The sequence below is a fragment of the Mobula hypostoma genome, chromosome 19 (assembly GCF_963921235.1).
Source record: "Mobula hypostoma chromosome 19, sMobHyp1.1, whole genome shotgun sequence".
Taxonomy (NCBI): domain Eukaryota; kingdom Metazoa; phylum Chordata; class Chondrichthyes; order Myliobatiformes; family Myliobatidae; genus Mobula; species Mobula hypostoma.
In genome coordinates this window covers 38,685,256-38,709,064 of record NC_086115.1, presented here as the reverse complement: position 1 = coordinate 38,709,064, position 23,809 = coordinate 38,685,256, and the positions used below count along the sequence as shown (strand labels likewise).

Genomic DNA, 23,809 nt, shown 5'->3' with positions numbered 1-23,809 from the left:
ATGGGCGATTGGTTATTTGAAAGAAATGTAATCCCAGAAAACTGTGGATAGAGCTAGTCCCAGATTTGTCATGGGAGGAGTTAGACAGATGTATGAAAAACTTCCTTGATGAAATTAGGTCAGAGAAGGCAGGGGACTAGAAACAAAATGGATTAGCAGCTGCTTTCAGGACTGAAAGAGAGTGGGATAGAGGAAGGTGGGTAGAAGTTTTCCACGAGGGTTAGTGCAGGACCGTTGCTGTTCACAATTTACATTAATGATTTACATATGGCACTGTGGAATCTGTCAATACAAATGTGAACAAATTGCAGGAGAACACTAACAAACTTGCAGAATTAGTCAGTGAAGCTGAGTGTGAGGTACTGCTTTTGGATAAAGAACAGGGAGGTCATTTATTGCTAGCAAGATGCTATTTTAGTTGGGACAGAGTGACAAAGGACCACAGAACATGATCAGCAAAAGTTGTGTCATTGACTAGCAAGACAATAAAAAAGTCAAGGTTTATTTCTAATGTGACTGAATTTAAAAGTAGAGCAACCATGCTAAAATTGCAATAAACCTTGGTAAGGTCAGACATGTGGCACCGTACACAGTTCTAGCTGCCGCAAGTCTGCAATGTACGTATCTCAGGAAAGAGCAAGGAGAGTACATCTCTTTTCACTTACATGGAAATGGATAAGTGACGATCAAATAGAAGCCTCTTATTAAACACTTAAAAGAGTAGATACAAAATATGTCCATTTGTAAATAAAAGAGGCTATATAGCCAGTAAAGCTGATGTCTTAAAGCTCCAGCAACCTGGCCTTGATACTGACCTCTGACCCTGCATGCTATAGACTTTACAGGGTCTCACTGCGACCACAATGATCCACTGTAAATTGTCCCTGGTGTTTGGCAAGTGGTAGAGTCTGGGGATCACAGTTCTTAATAAAACCTGTCACTTATTTATGATCAGTGAGGCAATTTTCCTTTCTTTCTTTCTTTCGGAGCGTCATGAAATATTGAAATACCCTTACTTGTGGTGCATCAGGTGGCAACCTTGCTGTTTCTTTAGCATTTGAGGCCGAGTTGCTAGCTCGACGCTCAACCCAGCACGATGGAAAGCGTGCAAGGAGCTGGCCGGATTTGAAGCCAGGACCATCCGCCTCGAAGTCCAGTGCAGATGCCACTACACCACTAGACAGCTTGGTGAGAAGGAGAGCTTTTATATATTTTTAAAGAAGAGGTAGACAAATTCTTGTCAAACTCAAGATGAAAAAGATTACAGCATGTCATCTGCAGATATCTCCGGCAGCCTTTCCATCATTTCCAAATGGCGTTGATGAAAAGATACATTCCTAACATTTGAAAATTTTGCAGAATTATGACAAATAACAGTAATTATTTAACATTAGCAGTTTAAAAGCAAACAGTGCATTAAACAAAAACAAGAGAAAATCTGCAGATGCTGGAAATCCAAGCAACACGCACAAAATATGCTGGAGGAACTCAGCAGGCCTGGCAGCATCTGTGGAGAAAAGTACCAAACTCAATTTTTTTTTTATTCATGTGCGCGAGTTATGGCTGACAGGAGACAGAAGGCTCAGATAGGTATAAGGAGCTCTATGGCTCAGTAATTTTATAGAATGCTGCTGGATTCAGCCCACAACAAAATACAGATCCACCCCAGCTTAAAAAACACCCGACTTATGTACAGTGCATACATATGAAGGAGTGTTTGGAACAATGGCAGGATGGACTTGCTGATAATTACCAGCATCTTCTGCCATGCGAGAACTCAGTTTGTGGCCACATTTCCAACCTGTGAACTGCTTGGGTTAAGATTGGAATTGCTATGGATGCTGCCCACCACCACTGCCACCTTCACCTTCACTTAGAGGGGAGTAAAGAAATGACTTTGTGAGCTACAACCATGTTGCCAGAGTATTTCTTCTCCAATGTCTAACTAGCAATTAGGATTTATCTTCTCCTTGATATATTGCCTTGCCTTCACGTCATTCAGATAACTAATTGGAACAGAAATGCATTTTACAGGGAAATGGGTGTCCTTTCATAAATTGGTTCAACAATGAAAACATGTGGAATTACTTTGTTCAAAATAAAACGTACTAAATAAATATAACCCCACCTTTGGTTCCTCCTACTCTGAAATATCCAAAACACAGTAAATATGCAGGCTTCATCTGTTTTGAACATGCTCAGTGCTTGATAAAAATTAATTTACCAGAGTATGTGATGAATAAAGAGACAGCCTAATAGTCGAAAAAAAAACGCAAGAGGCATAGCAAATAATCTCTTTATCAAATAATTTCTCAGACAGAAAGATAATTTTTTGGGGAAGTTATCACAGTCATGAGGTGAATAACGCTAATCTTTTCCCTGGTCTTGTTCATAAGCTAAAAGAGCGGTTCCAAATGAATGTATGTGGAAGACAGAAGTTCATCACCACATCCCAAGGCAAATGTATGGTGGAGTGATGGCATCTGTCAACTTGACAGTCAGACTAAAACCTTGAGATTTATTTTCTTTCGAGCATTTGCAGTAAATACAAAAACACAATAGAATCAATGAAAGACTACACCCAACAGGACGGACAAACAAACAATATGCAAAAAGCTCTGCAAATACAAAAAGAAAATAATGAAACAATAATAAATTAATTAATAACTAAGCAATATCTATTGAGATCAGGAAATGCAGAATCCTTGAAAGTGAATCGTTGGGTTGCAGGAACAGTTGAGTAATGGGGTGAGTGAAGCTAACCTCTCTGGTTCAAGAGCCTGATGCTTGAGGGATAATAGCTGCCCCTGAACCTGGTGGTGTGGGTCCCGAGGCTCTTGTACCTTTATGCTGTTGGCAGCAGCAAGAAGACAGCATGGCCTGGATGGTGGGGTCCTTGATGAGGATGATAATCTCCTGTGACAGCACTCTCTGTGGATGTGCTCAATGGTGGGGAGGGCTTTACTCGTGATGGACCAGAACATACTTTTTGTAGGCTTTTCCACTCAAGGGCATTGGTGTTTCCACACCAGGCCGTCATGCAACCAGTCAATATACTCACCACCACACATCTATAGAAGTTTGTCAAAGTTTTATGTGACCTGCCCAATCTTCTCAGACTCCGAAGGAAGCAGAGGTGCTGCCTTGCCTTCTTCGTAATGGCACTTACATGCAGGACCCAGGACAGATCCTCTGAAATAACACCAAGGAATTTAAAGTTGCCGACCCTCTCCACCTCTGGTCCCCCAATGAGGACTGGCTGATGGATCTCTGGTTTCCTCCTCCTGAAATTAATAATCAGCCCATTGGTCTTGCTATGTTGAGTAAGAGGTTGTTGTGGCACCACTCAGCCAAACTTTCAGTCTCCCTCCCGTATGCTGATTCACCACCACTTTCGATTCAGCTAATGACAGCGATGTCATCAGCAAACTAAAAAATGTGGCATTGAAGCTGTGCTGAGCCTTACAGACGTAAGCAGGAGACAAAGCACACAGCCTTGTGGTGCACCTGTGCTGATGGAGATTGTGGAGGAGATGTTGCTGCCAATTCAAACTGACCGAGATCTGAAAGTGAGGAAATCAAGGATCCAGTTGCACAAAGATGTATTGAGACCTAGGTCTTGAGCTTAGTGATTAGTTTTGAGGGGATTCTCAGCTCTAGTCAATGAAGAGCATTTTGATGTATGCATCATTGCTGTCCAGATGTTCCAGAGTTGACTGAGGAACCAATGAATTGGCATCTGCTGTTGACCTGTTGTATCGGTAAGAAAACTGGAGTGCATCCAAGTTGACTCACAGGCAGGAGATGATATGTCTCATCACCAACCTTTCAAAGCACTTCATCACATTGGATGTAAAATCTACTGGATGATAGTCACTGAGGCGGGTTACCAATCTTCTTAGGCACTGGAATAATTAAAGCCTGCTTGAAGCAGGTGGGTACCTCAGACTGTCTAAGCGAGAGGTTAAAGATCTCAGTGAACCCTCCAGCCGGTTGATTAGCACAGGGCTTTAGTACTCAGCCAGGTACCCTGTCTGGGGTGGATCCTTTGCATGGCTTCACCCTCTCACATCATGACTGAAATCACAGGGTCATCAGGGCTGTGAGAATTTGTGAAGCTGCCTCCATATTTTGATGGTCAAAGAGAGCACAAAAGGCATCGAGCCCAACTGGGAGTGAAACCTTGTCGTCACCTATGTTGCTTGACTTCACTTCGTAGGTGAAGATAGCATTCAAACCCTGCCACAGCTGTCGAGCATCCTTCAGTAATTTAAGCTTGGTCCAGAATTGCCATTACGCATGTGAGGTGGCTTTCCAAAGATCGTACTCAGACCGCTTGTATTTTACTTGGTCACTGGACCTGAATGCCACTGATCTGGCCCTTAGCAGATTGCAGATCTCATGGTTCATCCGGGGCTGATGATCAGCCAATGACTGATAGCCTAGAACAAGGGTCCCCAACCTTTTGCGCACCACGGACCGATTTAATATTGACGATATTCTTGCGGAACAGCCGACCCGGGGGGAGGGGGATGTTCAAGTTCAGCAGTGCGTGACAGGGAATGAGGAAAGGTGCAGCTGACTCTTATCCTTTCATATCGCCAAATTAAACCGTTTCCTCGCGGCCCGGTGGTTGGGGACCACTGGCCTAGAAGATACTCAGAGGACATCAGTAAAAGATTTTTTAGGTTAACAAAAAAATAAGTCTTTAGTGAATCATATTCAATGGGGGTGTCACATCATTACTAATGCTAATTCAAAAAGTGAATTTACTAAACATTATTTTAGTGAGAAACATATGAATTTCACCTGTTTCCAAAAAGCTAATGATCAGATCAATCACCCTCAACAGCATCAGTTCTGTATAGTATTCTGTCAATATAAGGGCGGGGAAATACAGCAATCTACACTCTTTCCATTTATGAATAGAAGAGTAATGTTCAATCAATGCTGAAAGGAAATAAGCAAGTTCATATATCAATGAAATATTGGTAACTTGTTGGTGTAGACAGCAAGAGTTAAGCAACTTCCTATGAAGATGACACTCACTGCTTTTCTTTAAGAAAAATCTCCCTTCCACAGTTAGTGAATGACACACAGGAATATAAAATATAAAAGCAACATTTGTTTCTACTCTTAGCCTTACTAATCTCCATTTTTTTAGAAATGCAAAATCTAGAGTCTTTCAGGCAGCTGGCCACATTGATCTACTGGGTGATTGAAGCATGAAGTAGGAAGATCAAAGCGGAAGAGAAAACTATAGATGCAGAGCTTCAAAAAAAAACACTCAACGTGCTGGAGATACAGAGGGGGTCAAGTAGCATTATGGAGAAAGAAACACATTAACATTTCAGAAATGGGCTCTTCCAACAAATCTCCGTCAGCTTTTTTGTTTCCATTTACGAACGCTGCTTGGCCTAATGAGGGCTATCCGTTTCTTTTTCAAATGAGGATCTGTTGCAGACTGGACCCCGAGTTTGAACTCGGGGAGCCACTCTCAGTCTTTATGGTGACATGGCTGTAACAGTGTATTTAACCTTTATAATGTTTAATAGGGAAAATAAAAACAAAAGCAACTCTTCAATAAAAGGGGTATTAATTTAAGCTTGAATTAGGTCACAGCAGCCAAATTGCCTCGTAGGTTCATCTACAAACTACAGCAACTCCACTCTAACTCTGCACCACCTGAACAACTACAAGGCGTACATTTATCAATTACAGCTCAGCGTTCAACTCTATCATTCCCTCTGAACTACTAACCAATCTGAGCTGGACCTCTGTGACACCCTGCACAACTGGATTATCAACTTTCTTATTAGAGAACACATTCTGTGTGGATGAGCATCTCCTCCTCACTATCAACCCAGACATACAAGGCTCATAACTCAAAGACTCACACTTAGCCCACTACACTATGCTCTCAACATTCATGACAGTGCGACTACGCACAGGTCAAATACTACATACAGTGCCTTGAAAAAGTATTCAGCCCACACAACTATTTTCACACATCGTTATCTCATCTTCTAAATTTAAAATATATTGAAGTAGGATTTTGAGCTAATCTGCAAAACATGTCAAATCAAAAGAGAAATTCTAAAACCTGTCAACAATTTACTAAAAAATTGAAAACCAAAGTTGTGAGATGAAGAAGCATTCATTCCCTTTGTAATTACTGTGCTAACTTTCCTCAGATGCAATACTGTATATTTCCTTACCAACTCACCCAATTTGTTGTAGAAAATTGGAGGATCACTTGAATAAATGCATCCTCTCTCTGGAAGGTCCAACACCATAGTAGATTTTCAATAGACCAAACCAAAATGTAGATAAAAGAGCATTCAAGGCAAGTCAGGGAAATGATAATAGAGAAGCACAAATCTAGGAAAGGGTACAAGACCACCTTAAAGGCACTGAACATACCTCAGAGCTCAGTGGAGTCCATCAGGAAAAAGTGGGGAAAAATATGAAAGCACAGCCACACTGCCTAGGTCAGGCCGCCCTTCTAAACTTAGCCACTGGACAAGAATGGCACTTATAAGAGAGGCTACTGTAATGCTAATGGTCTTTCTGAGTGAGCTGCAAATGGAGATGAAGTTCAGGGCTCCACAATCTCCAAGGTCTTGCACAAAAAGGATATATATGGAAGAATGGCAATGAAGAAGCCCTGGATAAAAAAAGAAGCGTATCCTTGCCTGTAAGCTCTTTGCAAAGCGTCATTTAGAATGTACTGTAAAGATGTGGAAGAAGGCTTTGTGGTCAGATCAGACTAAAGTGGAACTCTTAGGCCTCAACACTACGTAGTTCATGTGACATTAATTTAATACCACACATCAGCCAGGTAACACCATCCCAACTGTAAAGTATGGTGGAGGTAGCATCATGCTACGGGGATGCTTTTCAACAGCAGGGACTGGAAATCTGGTCGGGTTTGATGGGAAGATGAATGCTGCTAAATACAAACAGAACCTGATAGTCTCTTCCAGAAAGCTTAATCTGAGGAGAAAGTTCATCTTTCAGCAGGACCACAAACCAAAGCACATTGCCAGAGTAACCTTGGAGTGGCTTCAAATGAAGAAAATTGATATCCTTGAGTAGCCCAGTCACAGTCTTGATCTTAACCCAATTGAACAACTCTAGCAAGATCTCAAGATTGCTGTCCACCTCCATTCCCCAACTAGGCTGGCAATTCTGCAAGCAGAAATAGGCAAATCTTGCTCTATCATGTTGTGTAAAGCTAAAAAAGACTGATCCAAAAAGACTACTGGCCATAATCACCGTGAGAGGTGGTTCAACTATGTCCTGAGTAAAGGGAGATGAATACTTTTGAACTGCCATTTCAGATTTTTGAACTTTCAGGTTTTCATTTTCTATTTTTTTGGTTCTACTGTGGAAAAAGGAGCATGTGATACACAAATAAAAATTGACAACTCAGGAACAAATGAACAGGAAAGCTGACAGTGAATTTTCTGTCTGTCCAGCCTCTTGCCCCACAGTCGTCCTCCCTCCCATGGCCCCATTCCAATCATTCTTGCTCACTGGGCTTTCTCAGATTGACTGATACAATCGGTTTCTGTTGTCCCCTTTGGCAAGTTCACACACATGGACATCACTTTTACATTAAGCAGACAAATCTGAACCCTCATTTCACCTACTTGCGTCGGACAATCTGTTTGCAGAGTCTTTGACTAAGTTAAACGAATTTAATTGGAAAGCCACATCAGTAAGTAGCATTTAATGAGAATCAGTGGATAGTATTCTGGAAATTTAATTGCTTTTTTAAAAATTGAGTTTTACTTTGGAGACAGAATACAACATGCTGCACTATGATACTAACCAGCAACGAAACCAAGGAAAATGATGCTTGTGTTGCATAGCTTTGTAAACTTGTCATTGAGTTTCCACTGCACTGTGGGGTGTTCAAATTCTCCTCATAACTTGACCACTTCGCACTACAATGGACTTTACTTGTTCTACTTGTGTACTTTCTTGTTTCATTTTGTATAACTTATGTTGCTAACTTAAAGTAAAGATTTTACTCACCTATGTGACAGGTATAAAAAATAAAGTCAATTCAATACAATTATATTTTTCTGGTAAACGTTGTTTATCTGATAATTATGTACCTGTGATGTTGTAGCAAATGAGCTTTTATTTGCATTATACATACATTGGAAAATAAACTTGATTTTGATTTCTAGCCTCTTAACAAAATTGTCAATATCCAAAATGGGATATTTGTAATCAAGCTAGAGCATCACCCTGTTCAATCATATTAGTGAATAAAAGCATGTAATAACCCAATTGGAAATAGATATTAAAACACACATAAAATTAGTTGTACAATTCTCAAGGTTCATAGTAAGGGAATTAAGGGTTATGGGGAAAAGGCAGGTAGATGGAGCTGAGTTTACGGACAGATCAGCCATGACCTTATTGAATGACGGGGCAGGCTTGATGGGCTGAATGGCCTACTCCTGCTCCTATTTCTTATGTTCTTATGTAAAAAGAATTACAGGTTTTAGTTCAAAGATTAAACATTAAGTTTCACGCTATAAATTAATTCCACTTTTAGTACTTTACTTTGAGACATTGGTTAATTTTTAAATATCATTGTTGGCTTATTTTTTTTTCATTTACATTGGAGAATAAAAGTAAATTGCTGCTGGGATTTTCAACAGCCTCTCCAAGAGATGCCATAAATCATTCCATTCTGTTTAGTTCAGAAACTACCTAATTTCTGGTCTTCAAAGATACTGAAACCAACCCAATTTTTCTTTTTCCAAATTTTCTTCTTCTGGTATATCCTAGCAATCGCCTCTCTTGGTTTAAACAAAGACGTCTCTCTATCTCTATCTGCTAACTGCCTTTCTATCAATGCTGGCACGTTCCCCACCCTAAAGAATTATTTCTAATTCTGCCCCCTTTTTTCCCCAACTGTCATTCCCATTCACGTCCTCCTTCCCTGCAGTGGGTCAGATCATCGTGGAAGTATTGAATCAGCCTTCATTCAACAAATGGCTACTCCAACAAGATTCTTTGGTGCAAATGCACAGCTAAAGAGGGCAGATATTCCAGCTGACCGAGATCCTGGCCTTTTTCAGGAATTCTGGGCTCATTCTGGACCTCTAGGAGTACAGATGAAGATAGCAAATTTGTAACAGTTTGTTTGAAATATCAACAAACAAGACGGGCATATTTTAGGCAACCAATAAATGAATGCAGAAACTGATCCTAAGACACCATGCACACAAAATGCTGGGGTAGCTTAGTAGGTCAGGCAGCATTACGGAAATAAACAGACAATGTTTTGGGCCAAGACCCTTCTCCAGCCAGTCCTAATCCTAAAAGTTGTTTTGTTTAAATTTTTCAAATTCTTACCTTCAACCCAGATGATCTGGGAAAACATTTGGCCAATGTACAAACATTACAAATAAGACCTTCACTTGGCTGTGTCCAAATAAGGATTAATAAAACTAGGCGTACATATGCCTCAGCATTAAAGTAGTATTTCAATAATGATTTTGATCAAAAAACACAGATCTCACCATCTCATCAGCAGATCATAAGACATGGGAGAAGATTAAGCCATTTGGCCCATCAAATATTCTCTGCATTCTATAGTTTCGATCTCAACTTCATTCACCTGCCTTCTCCCCGTAATCTTTGACATCCTTAATAATCATGAACCTATCAACCTCTGTTTTAAATGTATTCATCCAAGCTGCAAAGAATATGCTCCATTAACTAATTGTTAAACAGGCACATTTGCTATTGATGCAAATGAGAGTTAAATCATTAGATATTACTTTCCCTAGCTAGTATCTAATCAAACTTCCAACCTGTCCATTAACTTCTAGAGCTCTTAGAATCCCAACCATTTGGTACATCGTCTGAACCCAAAACTACTCAGTCAAGTTCCTTTCAACTTCCAGCGCAGAATGAAAAGCTGCTGTTAATACTTTACATGAGCAAGTTCAAGATTTATTTATTTATTTAGAGGTACAACACGGGATAGGCTCTTCCAACCCAATGAGCTGCGCTGCCCAGCAACACAACCATTTCCAACCCCAGACTAATTACAGGGCAATTTGCGCAGACCAGTTGGAAAGGAAACTGGAACACCCAGAAGAAACCCACACACAAACCCCTCAGTGACTGAGCTGGAATTGAACTCCAAATTCCAATGCCCTGAGCTGTAATAGCGTTGTGCGAACTGCTATGCTACTATGGTGCCCCAATAAGCAATGATGCTCACTAATAAGCAATAAAAGTACACAAGGCATTAATTAGTGTCAATAATTAATTAACTTCTGTTTCCTAGCCCACAATTGTAAATCCAGCTTTATTGATTATTAGGGCTGAGTGGAAGAATAATTAATAAAGTCTCAGTCCCACTATTCTCCTTCCTCTCAACTCTGGCTCCTGCTTTGAATTCCAATCCTGTTTGATTTACAAGGCATAACATTGGCGTTCAATAATAGGCCCCATCTCACAATGAATAGCAGGCACTCCACACTATTTGCAAGTGTTGGTTCTTCCCCACCCCCTCCCCCCAGCAGTCCCATCCTCTGAGTACATACCAACTTCTGCATTGCTAGTGCATCTCTGTACTCCCAGACACATGCCCCTGCTCCAAAGTTGCCTCACTGCATTACTCCTGGCTCTTTGCTATATCCAGTTTGGCCCTGCTGGTTTAATTCACTGCTCAATACAGCGAGTTCTGAATACACACTCAGTGGCTACTTTATTAGGTACACCTGTCCGTTAATGCAAACAAATAATCAGCCAATCATGTGGCAGCAACTCAATACATAAAAGCCTGCAGATACGGTCAAGAGGTTCTGTTGTTGTTCAGATCAAGCATCCGAACAGGGAAGAAATGTGATGCAAGTGACTTTGACTGTGGCATGATCGTTGGTGCCAGACAGGGCGGTTTGAGTATCTCAGAGACTGCTGATCTCCTGGGATTTTCATGCACAACAGTTGCTAGAGTTTACAGAGAATGGTGCAAAAAACAAACAAAAATCCAGTGGGTGACCTTGCTAATGAGAGAAATCAGAGGAGAATGGCCAGATTGGTTCAAGCTGAGAGAAAGGCAATACTAACTCAAATAACCCATGCGTTATAACAGTGGCACAGCGAATAGCACCTCTGAACAGGCAACACGTCGAACTCTGTAGTGGATGGGCTGCAGCAGCAGAAGACCATGAACAAACAATCAGTGTCCATTTTATTAGATACAGCAGGTACCCAAGGGGCCACTGAATATAGAATAGAATCATTAAGCACATGAGGGGACCAATCAGCCCATTAAGACTGTATCAGCTCTCTGTGCAGCAATCTAGTCAGCCCCATTCCGTCACATTTGGCCAAAGCCTGGAAAATTATGCTCCCCTCCTGTGCCATTAAAATTCTCCTTTGATTACCTTCACAATTTGTGTTTTTTTATACAAAGAATATTTAAAACAGAAGCTGTCTTCATTGACTAGATTTCCCCATCTTCAGCTTATTTTCTATATATTTTGGATTAAAACATAACTTAGTTGCCAAAACATTCAATACCATCTAACACTGTGAACAACAAATAGGTCTTCTAAAATATCATAACACATTCATACCATGTTTCTTTTTTATTTATATTAAAAAAACACTACGAACAAACTACAAACAAACTTCACTCAGTCTAATATCAAAGGATGGTCTCAAAATGGCTTCACACTCAGAAATGACGTGCTTATGCACTCACCCAGTGTTAATAGTAGCAACTCCTCAATTGATATATGATCCCTGTGATTACTTAATAGCCTTAAATGGAACACAGAGCGACATGTTACATGCTATAAATGTGCTTGCCCTTATTAAACTGCTCATCATCTTATTTGTGATCAGTGTTACAGATTGAATTGAGCAACACACACAAAATGCTGGAGGACCTCAGCAGGTCAGCCAGCATCTATGGTGGGAAATAAACAGCTGACATTTCGGGCTGAAAATACAGATTTCATCCCTTTCTTTAAGGAATTATTTTCCTTGTCTGCTAGTTTGCAGCTACTTAAAATAAGCTTAGTTTTTCAGGCAACTGGAAAGGTCGAGTTTGGCAGAACTAAACATTTTCAAAGTATATGGGCACTACAACCAATAGTATTTGAACATTCATGCAAAAATACTCTCGGAAGAGATTATTTGCAAGTCAGATCTGTGGCAGCTCCTTAACAGAACATCTAAGACTTTCTAATGCTTTGCTCCCCTAAATCTGTGTAAGGATTAGCCTTGAATAGTCCAGAGTCCACATATCATCTACTACCAACCACCCCCTCCCCAGCCTAACACCCTGCAGTATAGCTAGTGTGATGAAAATAATATTTAATATCCCCTCTATAAAGTTGGCTGGGTTCCATTCTAAAATGAAATGACAAAGTAAGTGTGATAATATCAGAATGAAAAGTTAAATTTGCAGAAATAATTAAAAATAATTTGGTCTTCCGAACTTAATTAAATGACTATTTAAATACTCCTGTGCACAACACTTTGAAATGATACATTTCTATTGAAAATTTTCTACTGTTCTGGAAAAGAATCTGTTATTCAGCTGGTAACTTGCGTGCCTGCATTGCAAATTATGTAGGCATGTGACTTGACAGAAGCTTCAAAGCTCAAGCTCTTTCAACATGATGTGTCAAATATGGTTGTAAGCACGCAAGCAATTCTGCACCCTCCAGCCATATTGATAGCCTATGAATAGTTATACTCAACCGCAAATAACCCAAGGCAGTGACATAACGTGACTGCAGTGCTAATGTGGTATTAATGTAAAATTATGAAATATATATTTGTGCATGTGGAACACAAATTCTAATAACAGATCCAAGAGCTTTTGCGTGGTAGATAATAGGTTACTTGTCCATGAAATTCTTAAAGGCACCAGCTAGATGCACTTATAGGTATTTACTAATTTTAAAGTCAGATTTGGGAGATGCAAAGGCATCTAAACTACTGCTATCACTTGTTTACAAAATTCCATCATAGCCAATAATGTTCAAAACCTTCAGCACCAATTTTTATTGAGCAGAATTACTGAAGTTTTTTTGCAACGTTTTCCTTATTACAGGTCATCATCTTTTAAAAAATATTACTGTCGATCAGTGAGCTTTCTGAATGAATACATACAACTGTGCTAATAAAATACCAAGACCAGACTATTGAATCTTTTAATGGACTCCAACAGCAACTGAACCTAGTTATAAATAACCCAGATCATTTATTACTGTCTATTCATACCTTCTATTTTAAATTAGCAGCACTAGCAACTGGTAACTGGGGTGGAAATTGCTTTCCACATCACATTCATCACCAGAATAACATACCACATTGTAATTCAATCTCAGGCTGCGAAATGTAAATCCTCGTCCAATGCTTTCCATGCCTAAGAATATTTTGCAATGAGTTCAAATCATCTACTGAAAATGCTCACCAGCAAATAATTACTCTGCTCCATTACAAATGATTTACATCCAATTCCTCAACATATTTCAAGACCTGGACGCATGATAAAGAGCAAATTGCAATGGTCAACAGATAAATCTTATTTAGAAGCGGTTTCCAAGCAACCAAAACCAATTTGGAATTCAGAATATTGTGGAAAAAGAAGAACATTATTAAAACTGTCAACCACATCTTACGTATGCACTTTCTGCCACTTTTCCTCCTCCACCAGACTAATGCTGATAAATGCCGTAAAGAACATGACCTGCACAACAGCCACCTTTCATGAATAAAGAACAGTTTTCATCAGGATTTCGATAAAGGGAGGACACAAAAATAGAATCTGAATGTATTTGTGTGTGTGAGTGAAGAGAAGATAATGAGACAGCCTGAGACACAGAAAGGAGAAAAAAAAGGAAAAGAAAAATAGGAAAAAAAACAAGAAATAGTGTGCTTATATTAAAGAGAACATGAGAGGCACACTAAAACACACAGCTAATACACAGTACACAAATTTACATCTGGAAACAACTGTCATTATCATAATGGCTTTGGCTCACTACACAAAATGTGACACATGGTTCCTTTACAAGGATGAAGCACACATCAAAATGCATTTCCCCAATATAACACCAGAAATACATCTTTCCTTCTACAAATATTGTAACAGACTTTAATTTATAACATACATCCAGCAGATATTTTGCTAATTAAATTGGTAATAGCAGATATAACAAATTACAATGTACAAGTTTCAAATATAAATCCACGTCTCTTCAAGAGTTTGATTAGTTCATTACCTTTAGGTGGGAAATACGATTTGCTTTCAGCTTTGTGAGGCCAATCCACTACCAGAGGTCCAAATCGACGAAAACTAGCTGTGATTTCATCTACAGGAGACATCATGAACAGGATTTTACAAAAAAAAATTAAAGCTACCAAAATTACTTCCACACAATAACACTGAGAGTTAAAATTACCTTCATCAATATCTGGAGGTAGACCTCCCACAAAGACTTTTCGTGAATAACGTTCCACCCTTTCACCATTCTGACAGCGGGTTGGAGAGTTTAAACCTGATGTCAGAGACTGGTCACCATGACCATCATCAAGAAAGCCATCTTCAATAGGAAAGAGTGAAGAACGACCTGAAAAACAGATTACACTTCTATCTAGTGAAAACAAGCCTGAAAATTACTCTGAAAGTTCAGCTGATGTTTCCCATCTCTCCCACAGGCCTAAACTTTGCATCATTAACTTTGTGAATGCTCAGCGTGAAGATGCAACTGAGGAAAAATATATTTTCTTTAATTACAGGTCATATTAATACACTGTTTCTCAGTGTTTAAAATGTGATATTGGTTCAGTTAAAAAAGGAAGTTCATAATTTCCTTCAGAATGCTTCTTTCAAAAATATCACAGCTGTTTGTCACAAAAAGAAAGCAAACAAAACTTGAGGAAGACCTAAACTTCTAGGTGAAAAATTTTAGAAACTTCAGTGTTGTATGAAAGTTTAATTGAAAATATCTCGATTCTACAGTCTATTTAAAGTTCAACACCAAGTTAAAAAGATAATCAAAGTGTGGTAATTTGCAACAAACTCTTTGGAAGGGAAAAGGAAGAAGATAAGTATCCCTGTAGCAATGCACAGTTAATGAATTGCTCAATTCCAATTAACTGTTGGATCCATACTGAAAGAATATTAAAAGCTATATGAAAATGGCCATTAGAAGCTTGTTGACATTATGTTTGCACTGAAAATTTAAAAAATCTGCTGACTAAAATGTTCGAGATATGCACGTAAATCCATTTTGAAGTCAAACATTCCCATGTCAAGCAAACTGCTTCAGCATTCATGTAACTGAATGGAGAAATAGCAATATAATCATCAACAGTTTCAACCATTTAATTCCAGCCAGCCCATGTAATTATGTAATTTTAGAAGCTATCTTCAAAAACTTTAAAATTCGCGGCAGCAATTTTTTTAAAAAGTATTAACAATTAATTGAGGGTAGAAAGAAATATCCATCCAATTGCTTCCCTTTGCACCAGTTTCAATTGCAACATATCACTGCAATGTAAGGCTCCACAAGCAGCAATTGTTGCATTTCCAGCATCTCATTCAAGGTTCCATAAGCGAATTGTGCTAACAAACACTTGCTAATGTTACAGAGATTTAGCAGGCCTCGATAGGCATTCCCAAATTTGTTCTGATTGTTAAATTATTAAGCCCAGGAGTCACTTTAGGCAAGAACCTAGATAGCTGTGAATATTCTGTGGACAGTTCTTTCACAAATAATATTTGAAATTAATTTATTTAAAAATTAATATTTTAACCACAGGATGTGCATATTATGTAGGCAACAGAAAATTAACTATTTTAGAATAGCAAAGAAGTTTAAAAGGTAGATAAATATCGTCCTATAGTGTTTAAGTCGCAAATCTCATCAACATGTACTTGGCTAAGTAGACAGATCTTAGCTAGATTTCCATGCAGAATTTTGTGCAGCAATGTTGTTTCAGGTAGAATAAACCTCTGCAAGGAGATTCAATATGACATCGACCAATACGCAATAAATTTACTGGTAACCAATGTCTGAGATACAGTTTGAACACTTTTCATCTTATATCTAAGTGAATGTTGCTAACATGGTATGAGTATCAGAGTTAAGTTCCATTGGGAGCTTTTTAAGAACCTTCCTTAAGCAAAGTTGCTACTTTTCATGGAAATTGCTAGATGACAAACTTTTTAAACATTAGAATAAAACTCACCAAAGCTTAAATTTCAAAAATGCAAGCTATCTATTGATCTAGCAACATAGGAATACAGGGAACAGGTTTTGTTTGTTCAGCCCTTCAAGGCTGCTGCTCTATTAAGAGCTTGACTGTTCTGTGACCTGATACCAAATCCATATGACTTTCATTTATAATAAATCACTCTCAGATTTAAATTTAATAACTGACCAAGAATCAGCTGTTACTTGTGGTAGTTTTCCGAACGGCCATTATCCTGTATGTTTGGAAGTGTTTCCTAAATTTGCTTCTGTCACTAATGTTTATGCCCATTAGTCTCAACTCCAGTCCAGAAGAAAACAAAAGATTAATATCAACCATTATTTCTGATACCACAAATGAGTTAAAATGCCCAAATTAAATCATTAACTTACCGTGATTCTTTTATCCTTTTATAAATACAGCATCACGCACAGATTCTTGACCCAAGTTACATGCCTTAACATATTCTAGCGTCTATGTATGACTTTTAAATTTAAATTAGTATATATTTAATGTAAATTTCATATACCCTCAATTAAGGTAAACAAATTGAAGACACAGCAGTTAAGTAACTCAATTAAATCATTTGGACAAGTGCGTTAAAATAGAAGCACATAAAAGTTTCAATTTTGGTGGCTTGCTCTGAATAAACTACAAGGGAATAGTTGTAGACTTCTGGATTACTGTAGTAGACAAGGAATGTGTTCCTGAATGGTTTTGACTATAGCAACTTAAGGTGCATCTTGCAAACCTTCATGCTACCCAATTAAATGGAAATCAAGTGGAAGTTATAAGGAAATACTAGGAATATTTATATTGGTTCCTCCCCAGGTTTGAAATATCCTTTTCCTAATTTCTTTCTGCTACTCACACTGTCCAGATGGATACAGTGAGAAGGCATTAAAGTCTCAAGTGGAAACATGGGATATTCTTTTATAGACCCCGTCTCTCTTGTGTGGGGAAGCATTTGATTTGCACTCAACACCTCCCTCTGAACACCATAAATCAAATGTATAAAAAACTTAAACAACAAAACCAAGTACATTTTAGGAAACTAAATACTAGATTCAAAGGAGATCTCAGAACTTTTATCAAACTAACTGCTCATGAACAAAATTTCTTGGGTCACAATTAAAACCCCATTAGATTTCTGAATCTTTAAAAGAAATACAAATTGATTTTGTCTGAACTTCTGAAATGATTTTCAAATCAACGAACTGGAAACATCTAATTTCAAAACCACTTGATGTTCACTTTCGTATTCGTGGTAATCCCAAAAAGTGAGAAAGTAAATTAAAATTGTGGTAATTAACCAGAAGTTAATAAAAGCAACTGGAAAATGTTAATCACTCCAGTGTAGCATTGAAATGTTATTTGATTGGAAAGCAAACACTTGAGTATTAAAAGTTACTTTACCTCTTCGTCGCCCAAATGTCCTTGCTGCATGTAAACAAAGAAAAATTGGGTAGTCCTGTCACCTATTAAACATTGTAATCTATTTATGAAATGTGTACAAAAATCACATGACATGAATCAGTTCACCTCCTGTGGAGGTGTTTTAGAAGTACTGAAAAAACATGTAATTTTCCCAATCTTTTTTGATCTATTCTCACCAAATTAGTTTTGGAATTTTTAACTACCATCTCCATTGCTTTGAAGAAGAGAAGAAGAAAGCCCTTAACTCTGAGTGGAGTCATCGGGATGCCGTCATGAGGGCGTTTTCTTTAGCAGGCTTTCTCATTTTTACAAGGCCAAGTTGCTAGTTTGATGCTCAACCCAGCACGGATGGAAAGCGTGCAAGGGAGCTGGCTGGATTCAAACTCGGGAGCCTTCGCTCCGAAGTCCGGTGCTGATGCCACTACGCCACCAGCCAGCCAATTGCTTTGACAAACGCACAATTAAACTGGGTTGGAAGACGCTGCCAACAGGCTCCAATTTTTCTTCCACTAGAACATTTCAGTCATACTTCTTCGAAACAGCCTAAGGTTCATCTTATATGTAACTAAACAGAGAAATTATATAAGTTTTGTGCAATCAACTTTTCTAACTGAGGAATTAACTTTTAACCCTACAAGAGAATTAAGACAGCTTGATTTACTTGGAAAAAAATAATGAGCATGTACTCATGTACTTTGATTAAGTCTGTTTTGTAACCATTCATAACCATACTATGTATAAAAAAGGGCATAAGTACATTTAAATATAGTTTAAATGCTCCTTAACATTACTAATATCTTCCAAGTTAATAAAGTTGTTGGTATCTATATGAACCACAACGTTCCACTTCTGGGTTTCACTTAATTGAACATAAGCTTTTGATTTTATGAACACGGTTGTCAAATCTTTCAGGTAATCCAGGAAGGGCTTCAGCAATGTGAAAATTAATAGAAGGGAATTTGAATCTTATAATTCATAACTGAAACACAAACAATTTACTAAGTGAGAAGCCCACAACACTTGATTTCACATAATTAAATGCGATTCATCACGATAATCCAGGTTAGCTCAAGTAAAACACCAAGTCCTGAGTTTTAAAAAAATGTTCTTTTTATTATAAAGTATATTCAAAGATAAACTTACCATATTATTAAATATTTAAAATCCTATTAGCAGTGATCTGTAGAAAAGGTTAATGTGCAGTGCCAAAACCTGATTTTTTCCTGCCGGTTTCTGCTTTGCAGAAAATACTTAATTCAACCTCAGACTCATTATATAAGACTTCCTTGGGCTATAAGCTTTGTATTGATTTAATTCTATAATCAACATAGAAGTAGAATTGTGGCTGTCCCATAAAGTGTTTTATCACCCTTGACAACCTAGCTGATACAGCAACACTAATGAATGTAGGGACATCAGAGACCAATTTTGGTAGTTCATAAACAAGAGGGAAAAAAAAGGAAATCCGTGCTTAAAGTTGAACAGACAGTTAACTTACATTTCATTTCACTGAAGTCTGATTGGGATAATGGAATGATCATCTCAAATTGTTAAGTACACACGAGTATGATTCTATTTCCATTAACCTTTCCTTTGGATTTCCCTATTTTCCCTTTACTTGTCTCATTGTCAACCCAGTTTACTCTGCATTCATATCCCTTTTGTCACATATTCCCAAGTTCCATCCATCACAGACACCTGAAAGTAGAAACTGTTGTTCTAGTAGATTTGTCTGCATCGATTGTGTATTAACCTCTGTCCACGGCGCAGTTGAATATTGCCAAAACAACTTTTATTTGGATTAATAATATTTGAAGCAAACGCCAACTTTCTTCATATTAAAATCCTCTACCTGAGCAAATCTGACTATGAGAAGATGCTGCCTCCCGTGGGGTGGTCCATAGGGAGCAGACATTGAGTCACCAAAGCATCATTAATGTGTCCCAAAGTACTTCAACAAGGAATTAAGCCCAATATTTCATGGGGGGGATTTGCAGAGGCATTGAAAGAACAACTGCAGAAGATGGCTTTTAAAAAAGCAATGAATTGTGTAAAGGGAATTATGAAGTGATTGCATAGAACTGAAGCCTTGCCACCAAAGGAGAACAGAATAGGATACATAACACTTCCAGGCCAATGGCTGGAAATACTTGAATGGTGTAAGCATATTGATTGTTATTGAGGAGCATGCAGGGAGAATGTGAAGAAACTTGGATTTGAAGATTAAAAATATTATGTCCCTAGGGAAATGTTAAACTAAGGTAGGTGGATCAACAAAGATTAGAGCACAAGAGGTAGATGACTTTCAGGTTGGGAGGATTTGGAAACAATGTCTAGATAAGAAGAAAGTGTATAAGGATTTTAGCAGCAACAGGACAGGGCAAGTATAGAAGTGGAAACTGTTATATAAAGTTGAGACGAGCACTGTTATTAATGTTTTAGGTTGAATGCAGAATGTCAAATTTTCATGCCAATCAGTGCAGCTTAATTGAACATCCAAAGAAGGACACAATGGCACAAATGTTGCAAGGAAACATTTACAACTGTAATTGCCTCTGATTCACCATGTCCATATCAACCATTAAGTACTAACTTACCTACCATTAGTCCATAGTCTTCCTTGCCTTGGCATTTTAAGTGCTCATTTAGATACTAGTTAAATATATTGTAAGAACACCCAGCTGACTCTCTGCATAACTTTCATCCTCTCACTACTACAGTCAGAAGTTCGCACCTGCTTCAAAAGCAACAATCATACCAGTGCCCAAGACGAGCAGTGTGAGCTGCCTTAATGATTATCATCCAATAGCACTCAGGTCTATGGTGACGAAATGCTTTGAGAGGTTGGTCATGGCTAGAATCAACTCCTGCCTCAGCAAGGACCTGGACCTACTGTAATCTGCCTATTGTAACAACAGGTCTATAGCAGACGCAATCTCAATGGCTTTTCACATGGCCTTAGATCACCTGGACAATACAAACACCTATGTCAGGATGCTCTTCGTTGACTACAGCTCAGTGTTTAGCACCATCATTCCTACAGTCCTGATCGATAAGCTACAGAACCTGGGCCTTTGTATCTCCCTCTGCAATTTGATCCTCGACTTCCTAACCAGAAGACCACAATCTGTGCAGATTGGTAATAATCCTCGCTGACATTCAACACTGGCACACCTCAGGTGTGTGTGCTTAGTCCACTGCTCTACTCTCCCTATACCCATGATTGTGTGGCTAGGGATAGCTCAAATGCCAACTACAAATTTGCTGATGATTTACAGCCATTGTTGGCAGAATCTCAGATAGAGATAAGAGTGCAGACAGGAGTGAGATATACCAGCTAGTTGAGTAGTGTCACAACAACAAACTTGTACTCAACATTAGTAAGACCAAAGAGCTGATTGAGGACTTCAGAAAGAGGAGGACGAGAGAATACGAACCAATCCTCATAGAGGGATCATAGTGGAGAGAGGGAGCAATTTGAAGTTCTTGCGTGTCAAGACCTCTGAAGATCTAATCTAGTCCCAACATATCGATGCAGCTATAAATAAGGCAAGACAGTAGATATATTTCATTAGGAGTTTGAAGAGATTTGGTCTGTCACCTGAAAGGCTCAAACCCTTCTACAGATGTACTACGGCGAGCATTCTGACAGACCGCAAAAACTGTCTGGTAGGAGGATGGGGTCTACTGCACAGCATCAAAGGAAGCTACAGAAAGTTGTAAAATTAGTCAGCTCCGTCTTGGGTACTAGCCCCTATAGTATCCAAGACATCTTCAAGGAGCGGTGCCTCAGAAAGGCGGCAGCCATTACTAAGGACCCCCATCACCCTGGACATGCCCTTTTCTCATTGTTACCATCAGGGAGGAGGTACAGAAGCCTGAAGGCACACACTCAGCGATTCAGGAACAGCTTCTTCCCCTCTGCCATCCGATTCCAAAATGAACACTACCTCACTTTTTTGTTATATTTGTTTTGCACTATTTTTAATTTAAGTATTTAATATACATATATACTTAATGGAATTGATTTACTTATTTATTTTTTCTATATTTCTGCTGCGAGTACGTTAACAAATTTCACGACATATGGTGGTGATATTAAACCTGATTCGGATAACTACAACTTTGGTATTTTAACACAAACACTGCCCTCACAGTTGGGTTCAACAGTTCACTAGTTTTTTTAAAATACATTCTCTGCTGGAATTCAGAGCTAGCGAGTAAAGCTACAGTAATCCCCATGGATTTATGGCTGGGAAACCACGTAAACATTCTGCACTGATTTGATGAGGAGTGTGTGTTTTGCCATTCATTTCAAGTGGAGAGCAACACTTGCAAAGGACTAAGATTAAATTCAATTGAAAAGCACGGAAAAATTTCAATTTTAGCATTTAACTATCTTAGTTCTCCCCCACCAACAGCTCTTTGATGTTTACAATATTCAGAATCATTTTGATTGTTTTAATTATTTGATGGCCTTGACAGTTTTTTTTCCAATACAAGCCATGGTTGACACATCACAAATGTGTGTTTCATTTAAGTACAGTTTGTTCAGGCTGCCAGTTTGAATAGCACTACTTCCTGAATACCCTTATCAACAAGCAAGACCTCAGCAGTGAGGAATGGATCTGATTCATCAAACAGGCGCCAACTGAATAAGGACTAGGAAATGCACTCTGTTGAATCTGAAATTAAACTCCAAAGTTAGCTAAGAGGCACCAGCTATGTTCCACAGGATCTTAGCTAAAGGATTGGCTGACCCTTAACAATTGGCAAAAGCTTTTTATTTTGGCAGCCACCCTCCAGTTCCAACACAAACTGAAAAAATAGCTTTGCTCAGTTCCTTCTCTGCTCCACTGTGGGATATCTGGACTCATTTACAGGTCGTCAGACAAAGAGTTTGGAAAAGCTCGATGTTGGCAGCGTCCTTGTGGAAGCTCATTTTCTGTTAGAGATGCTATCAGTCACATGGATGAGGAAAGGGATTTAAAATTAATTCCTGGTAGACTTTGGAGCTGATTATGTGAAAGCTAAAGGCAAGCCATTTGCTAAGTGTATGCTGATCCATAGAGGTGGAACCACATACCGAACTGACCATGGGAAAGAGGGAGGGGTATCAGCATCATTATGGTGACTACTGCAGAGAATGTCAGTGACAATGGAGACAAAAGTGGAAACCAGTCTGGATAGGTATGCATACTGATTTGAGGGAGAGGGAAATCTTCTTTCAACTACCGTCAGGGAGGAGGTACAGAAGCCTGAAGTCTTGCACTACCAGGTTCAAAAACAGCTACTTCCCTTCAGTCATTCAGTTCTTGAACCAACTGGGACACTCCAGATCACTGCACTTTTGCAACACGATGAGCTTTGCATTAAAATGAACTTTTAATCCAGATGTGTTCTGTCTGGAAAAACACTGTGCATAATTTAGGATTATGTTTTTTCTTGAGAATGCTGCTTTTATGATGCAATATGTGCCTGTGAAGCTCCTGCCAGTAAGATTTGCATTGTACCTTTGCATTATTTTAAGAATGAGAATCAGAATCACTTTATTACCAGTATATGAAACATACTAGCGTTGACTGTGGTCCAATGCCAAGCATAAAGCACAGGACAATACCATAAACAGACCACACAATGGCAAACAACAATTAACAAGGCCATAATGCAATCAATCATAAGCAATCAACAGTTAGTAGTAAGATCACATGCCCAAACATCAATAATCAAACTTAAATAAATGTGAACATACAAACACACTCAATAATTATCAACAGGACAAGGACAGCAGGAAAGACCATTGAAGCAATGTTGTGCAGAGCGAGTTAGGGTATTACACCCGAGTGTGTTTTGCTGAGAAGATGGAGAGCTACAGGAAAGAGCTTCAGAGATGACATGTGGTGATGGACGTGTAGCATCTCCCTGATTGCAATTTGGTGAAGAGGTGACTGCGAGGGTGGGAGGGAGTCAGCAGTAAAATTTTCAGCTCTCTTCTTCACTCTGGTGATGAACAGGTTTTTTATTGTCGGTAGCTGGCATCCAGTGATCTCCGCTGAGTGAACCGCTTGCTGTAACTTGGACCTGGAGAGGGCGGAGGTGGCGGGAAACCAAA

General features: G+C 38.8%; 1 protein-coding gene across 4 annotated transcripts in view; it reads right to left on the bottom strand.

Annotated features, from left to right (window-relative positions):
- cpeb3 (cytoplasmic polyadenylation element binding protein 3) overlaps positions 1 to 23,809 on the bottom strand; it is a 114,146-nt gene that overhangs the window by 37,669 nt on the left and 52,668 nt on the right. For 3 of the 4 annotated variants that reach the window (XM_063071726.1, XM_063071725.1, XM_063071727.1), the window contains exons 5-7: positions 17,677 to 17,700; positions 14,466 to 14,633; positions 14,286 to 14,375 (exon numbers count right to left, since the gene is read on the bottom strand). In XM_063071726.1, the coding sequence (XP_062927796.1) occupies positions 14,286 to 14,375; positions 14,466 to 14,633; positions 17,677 to 17,700 (282 nt within the window). The remainder of the gene's footprint in view (positions 1 to 14,285; positions 14,376 to 14,465; positions 14,634 to 17,676; positions 17,701 to 23,809) is intronic. The other variant, XM_063071728.1, reaches the window with a different exon arrangement.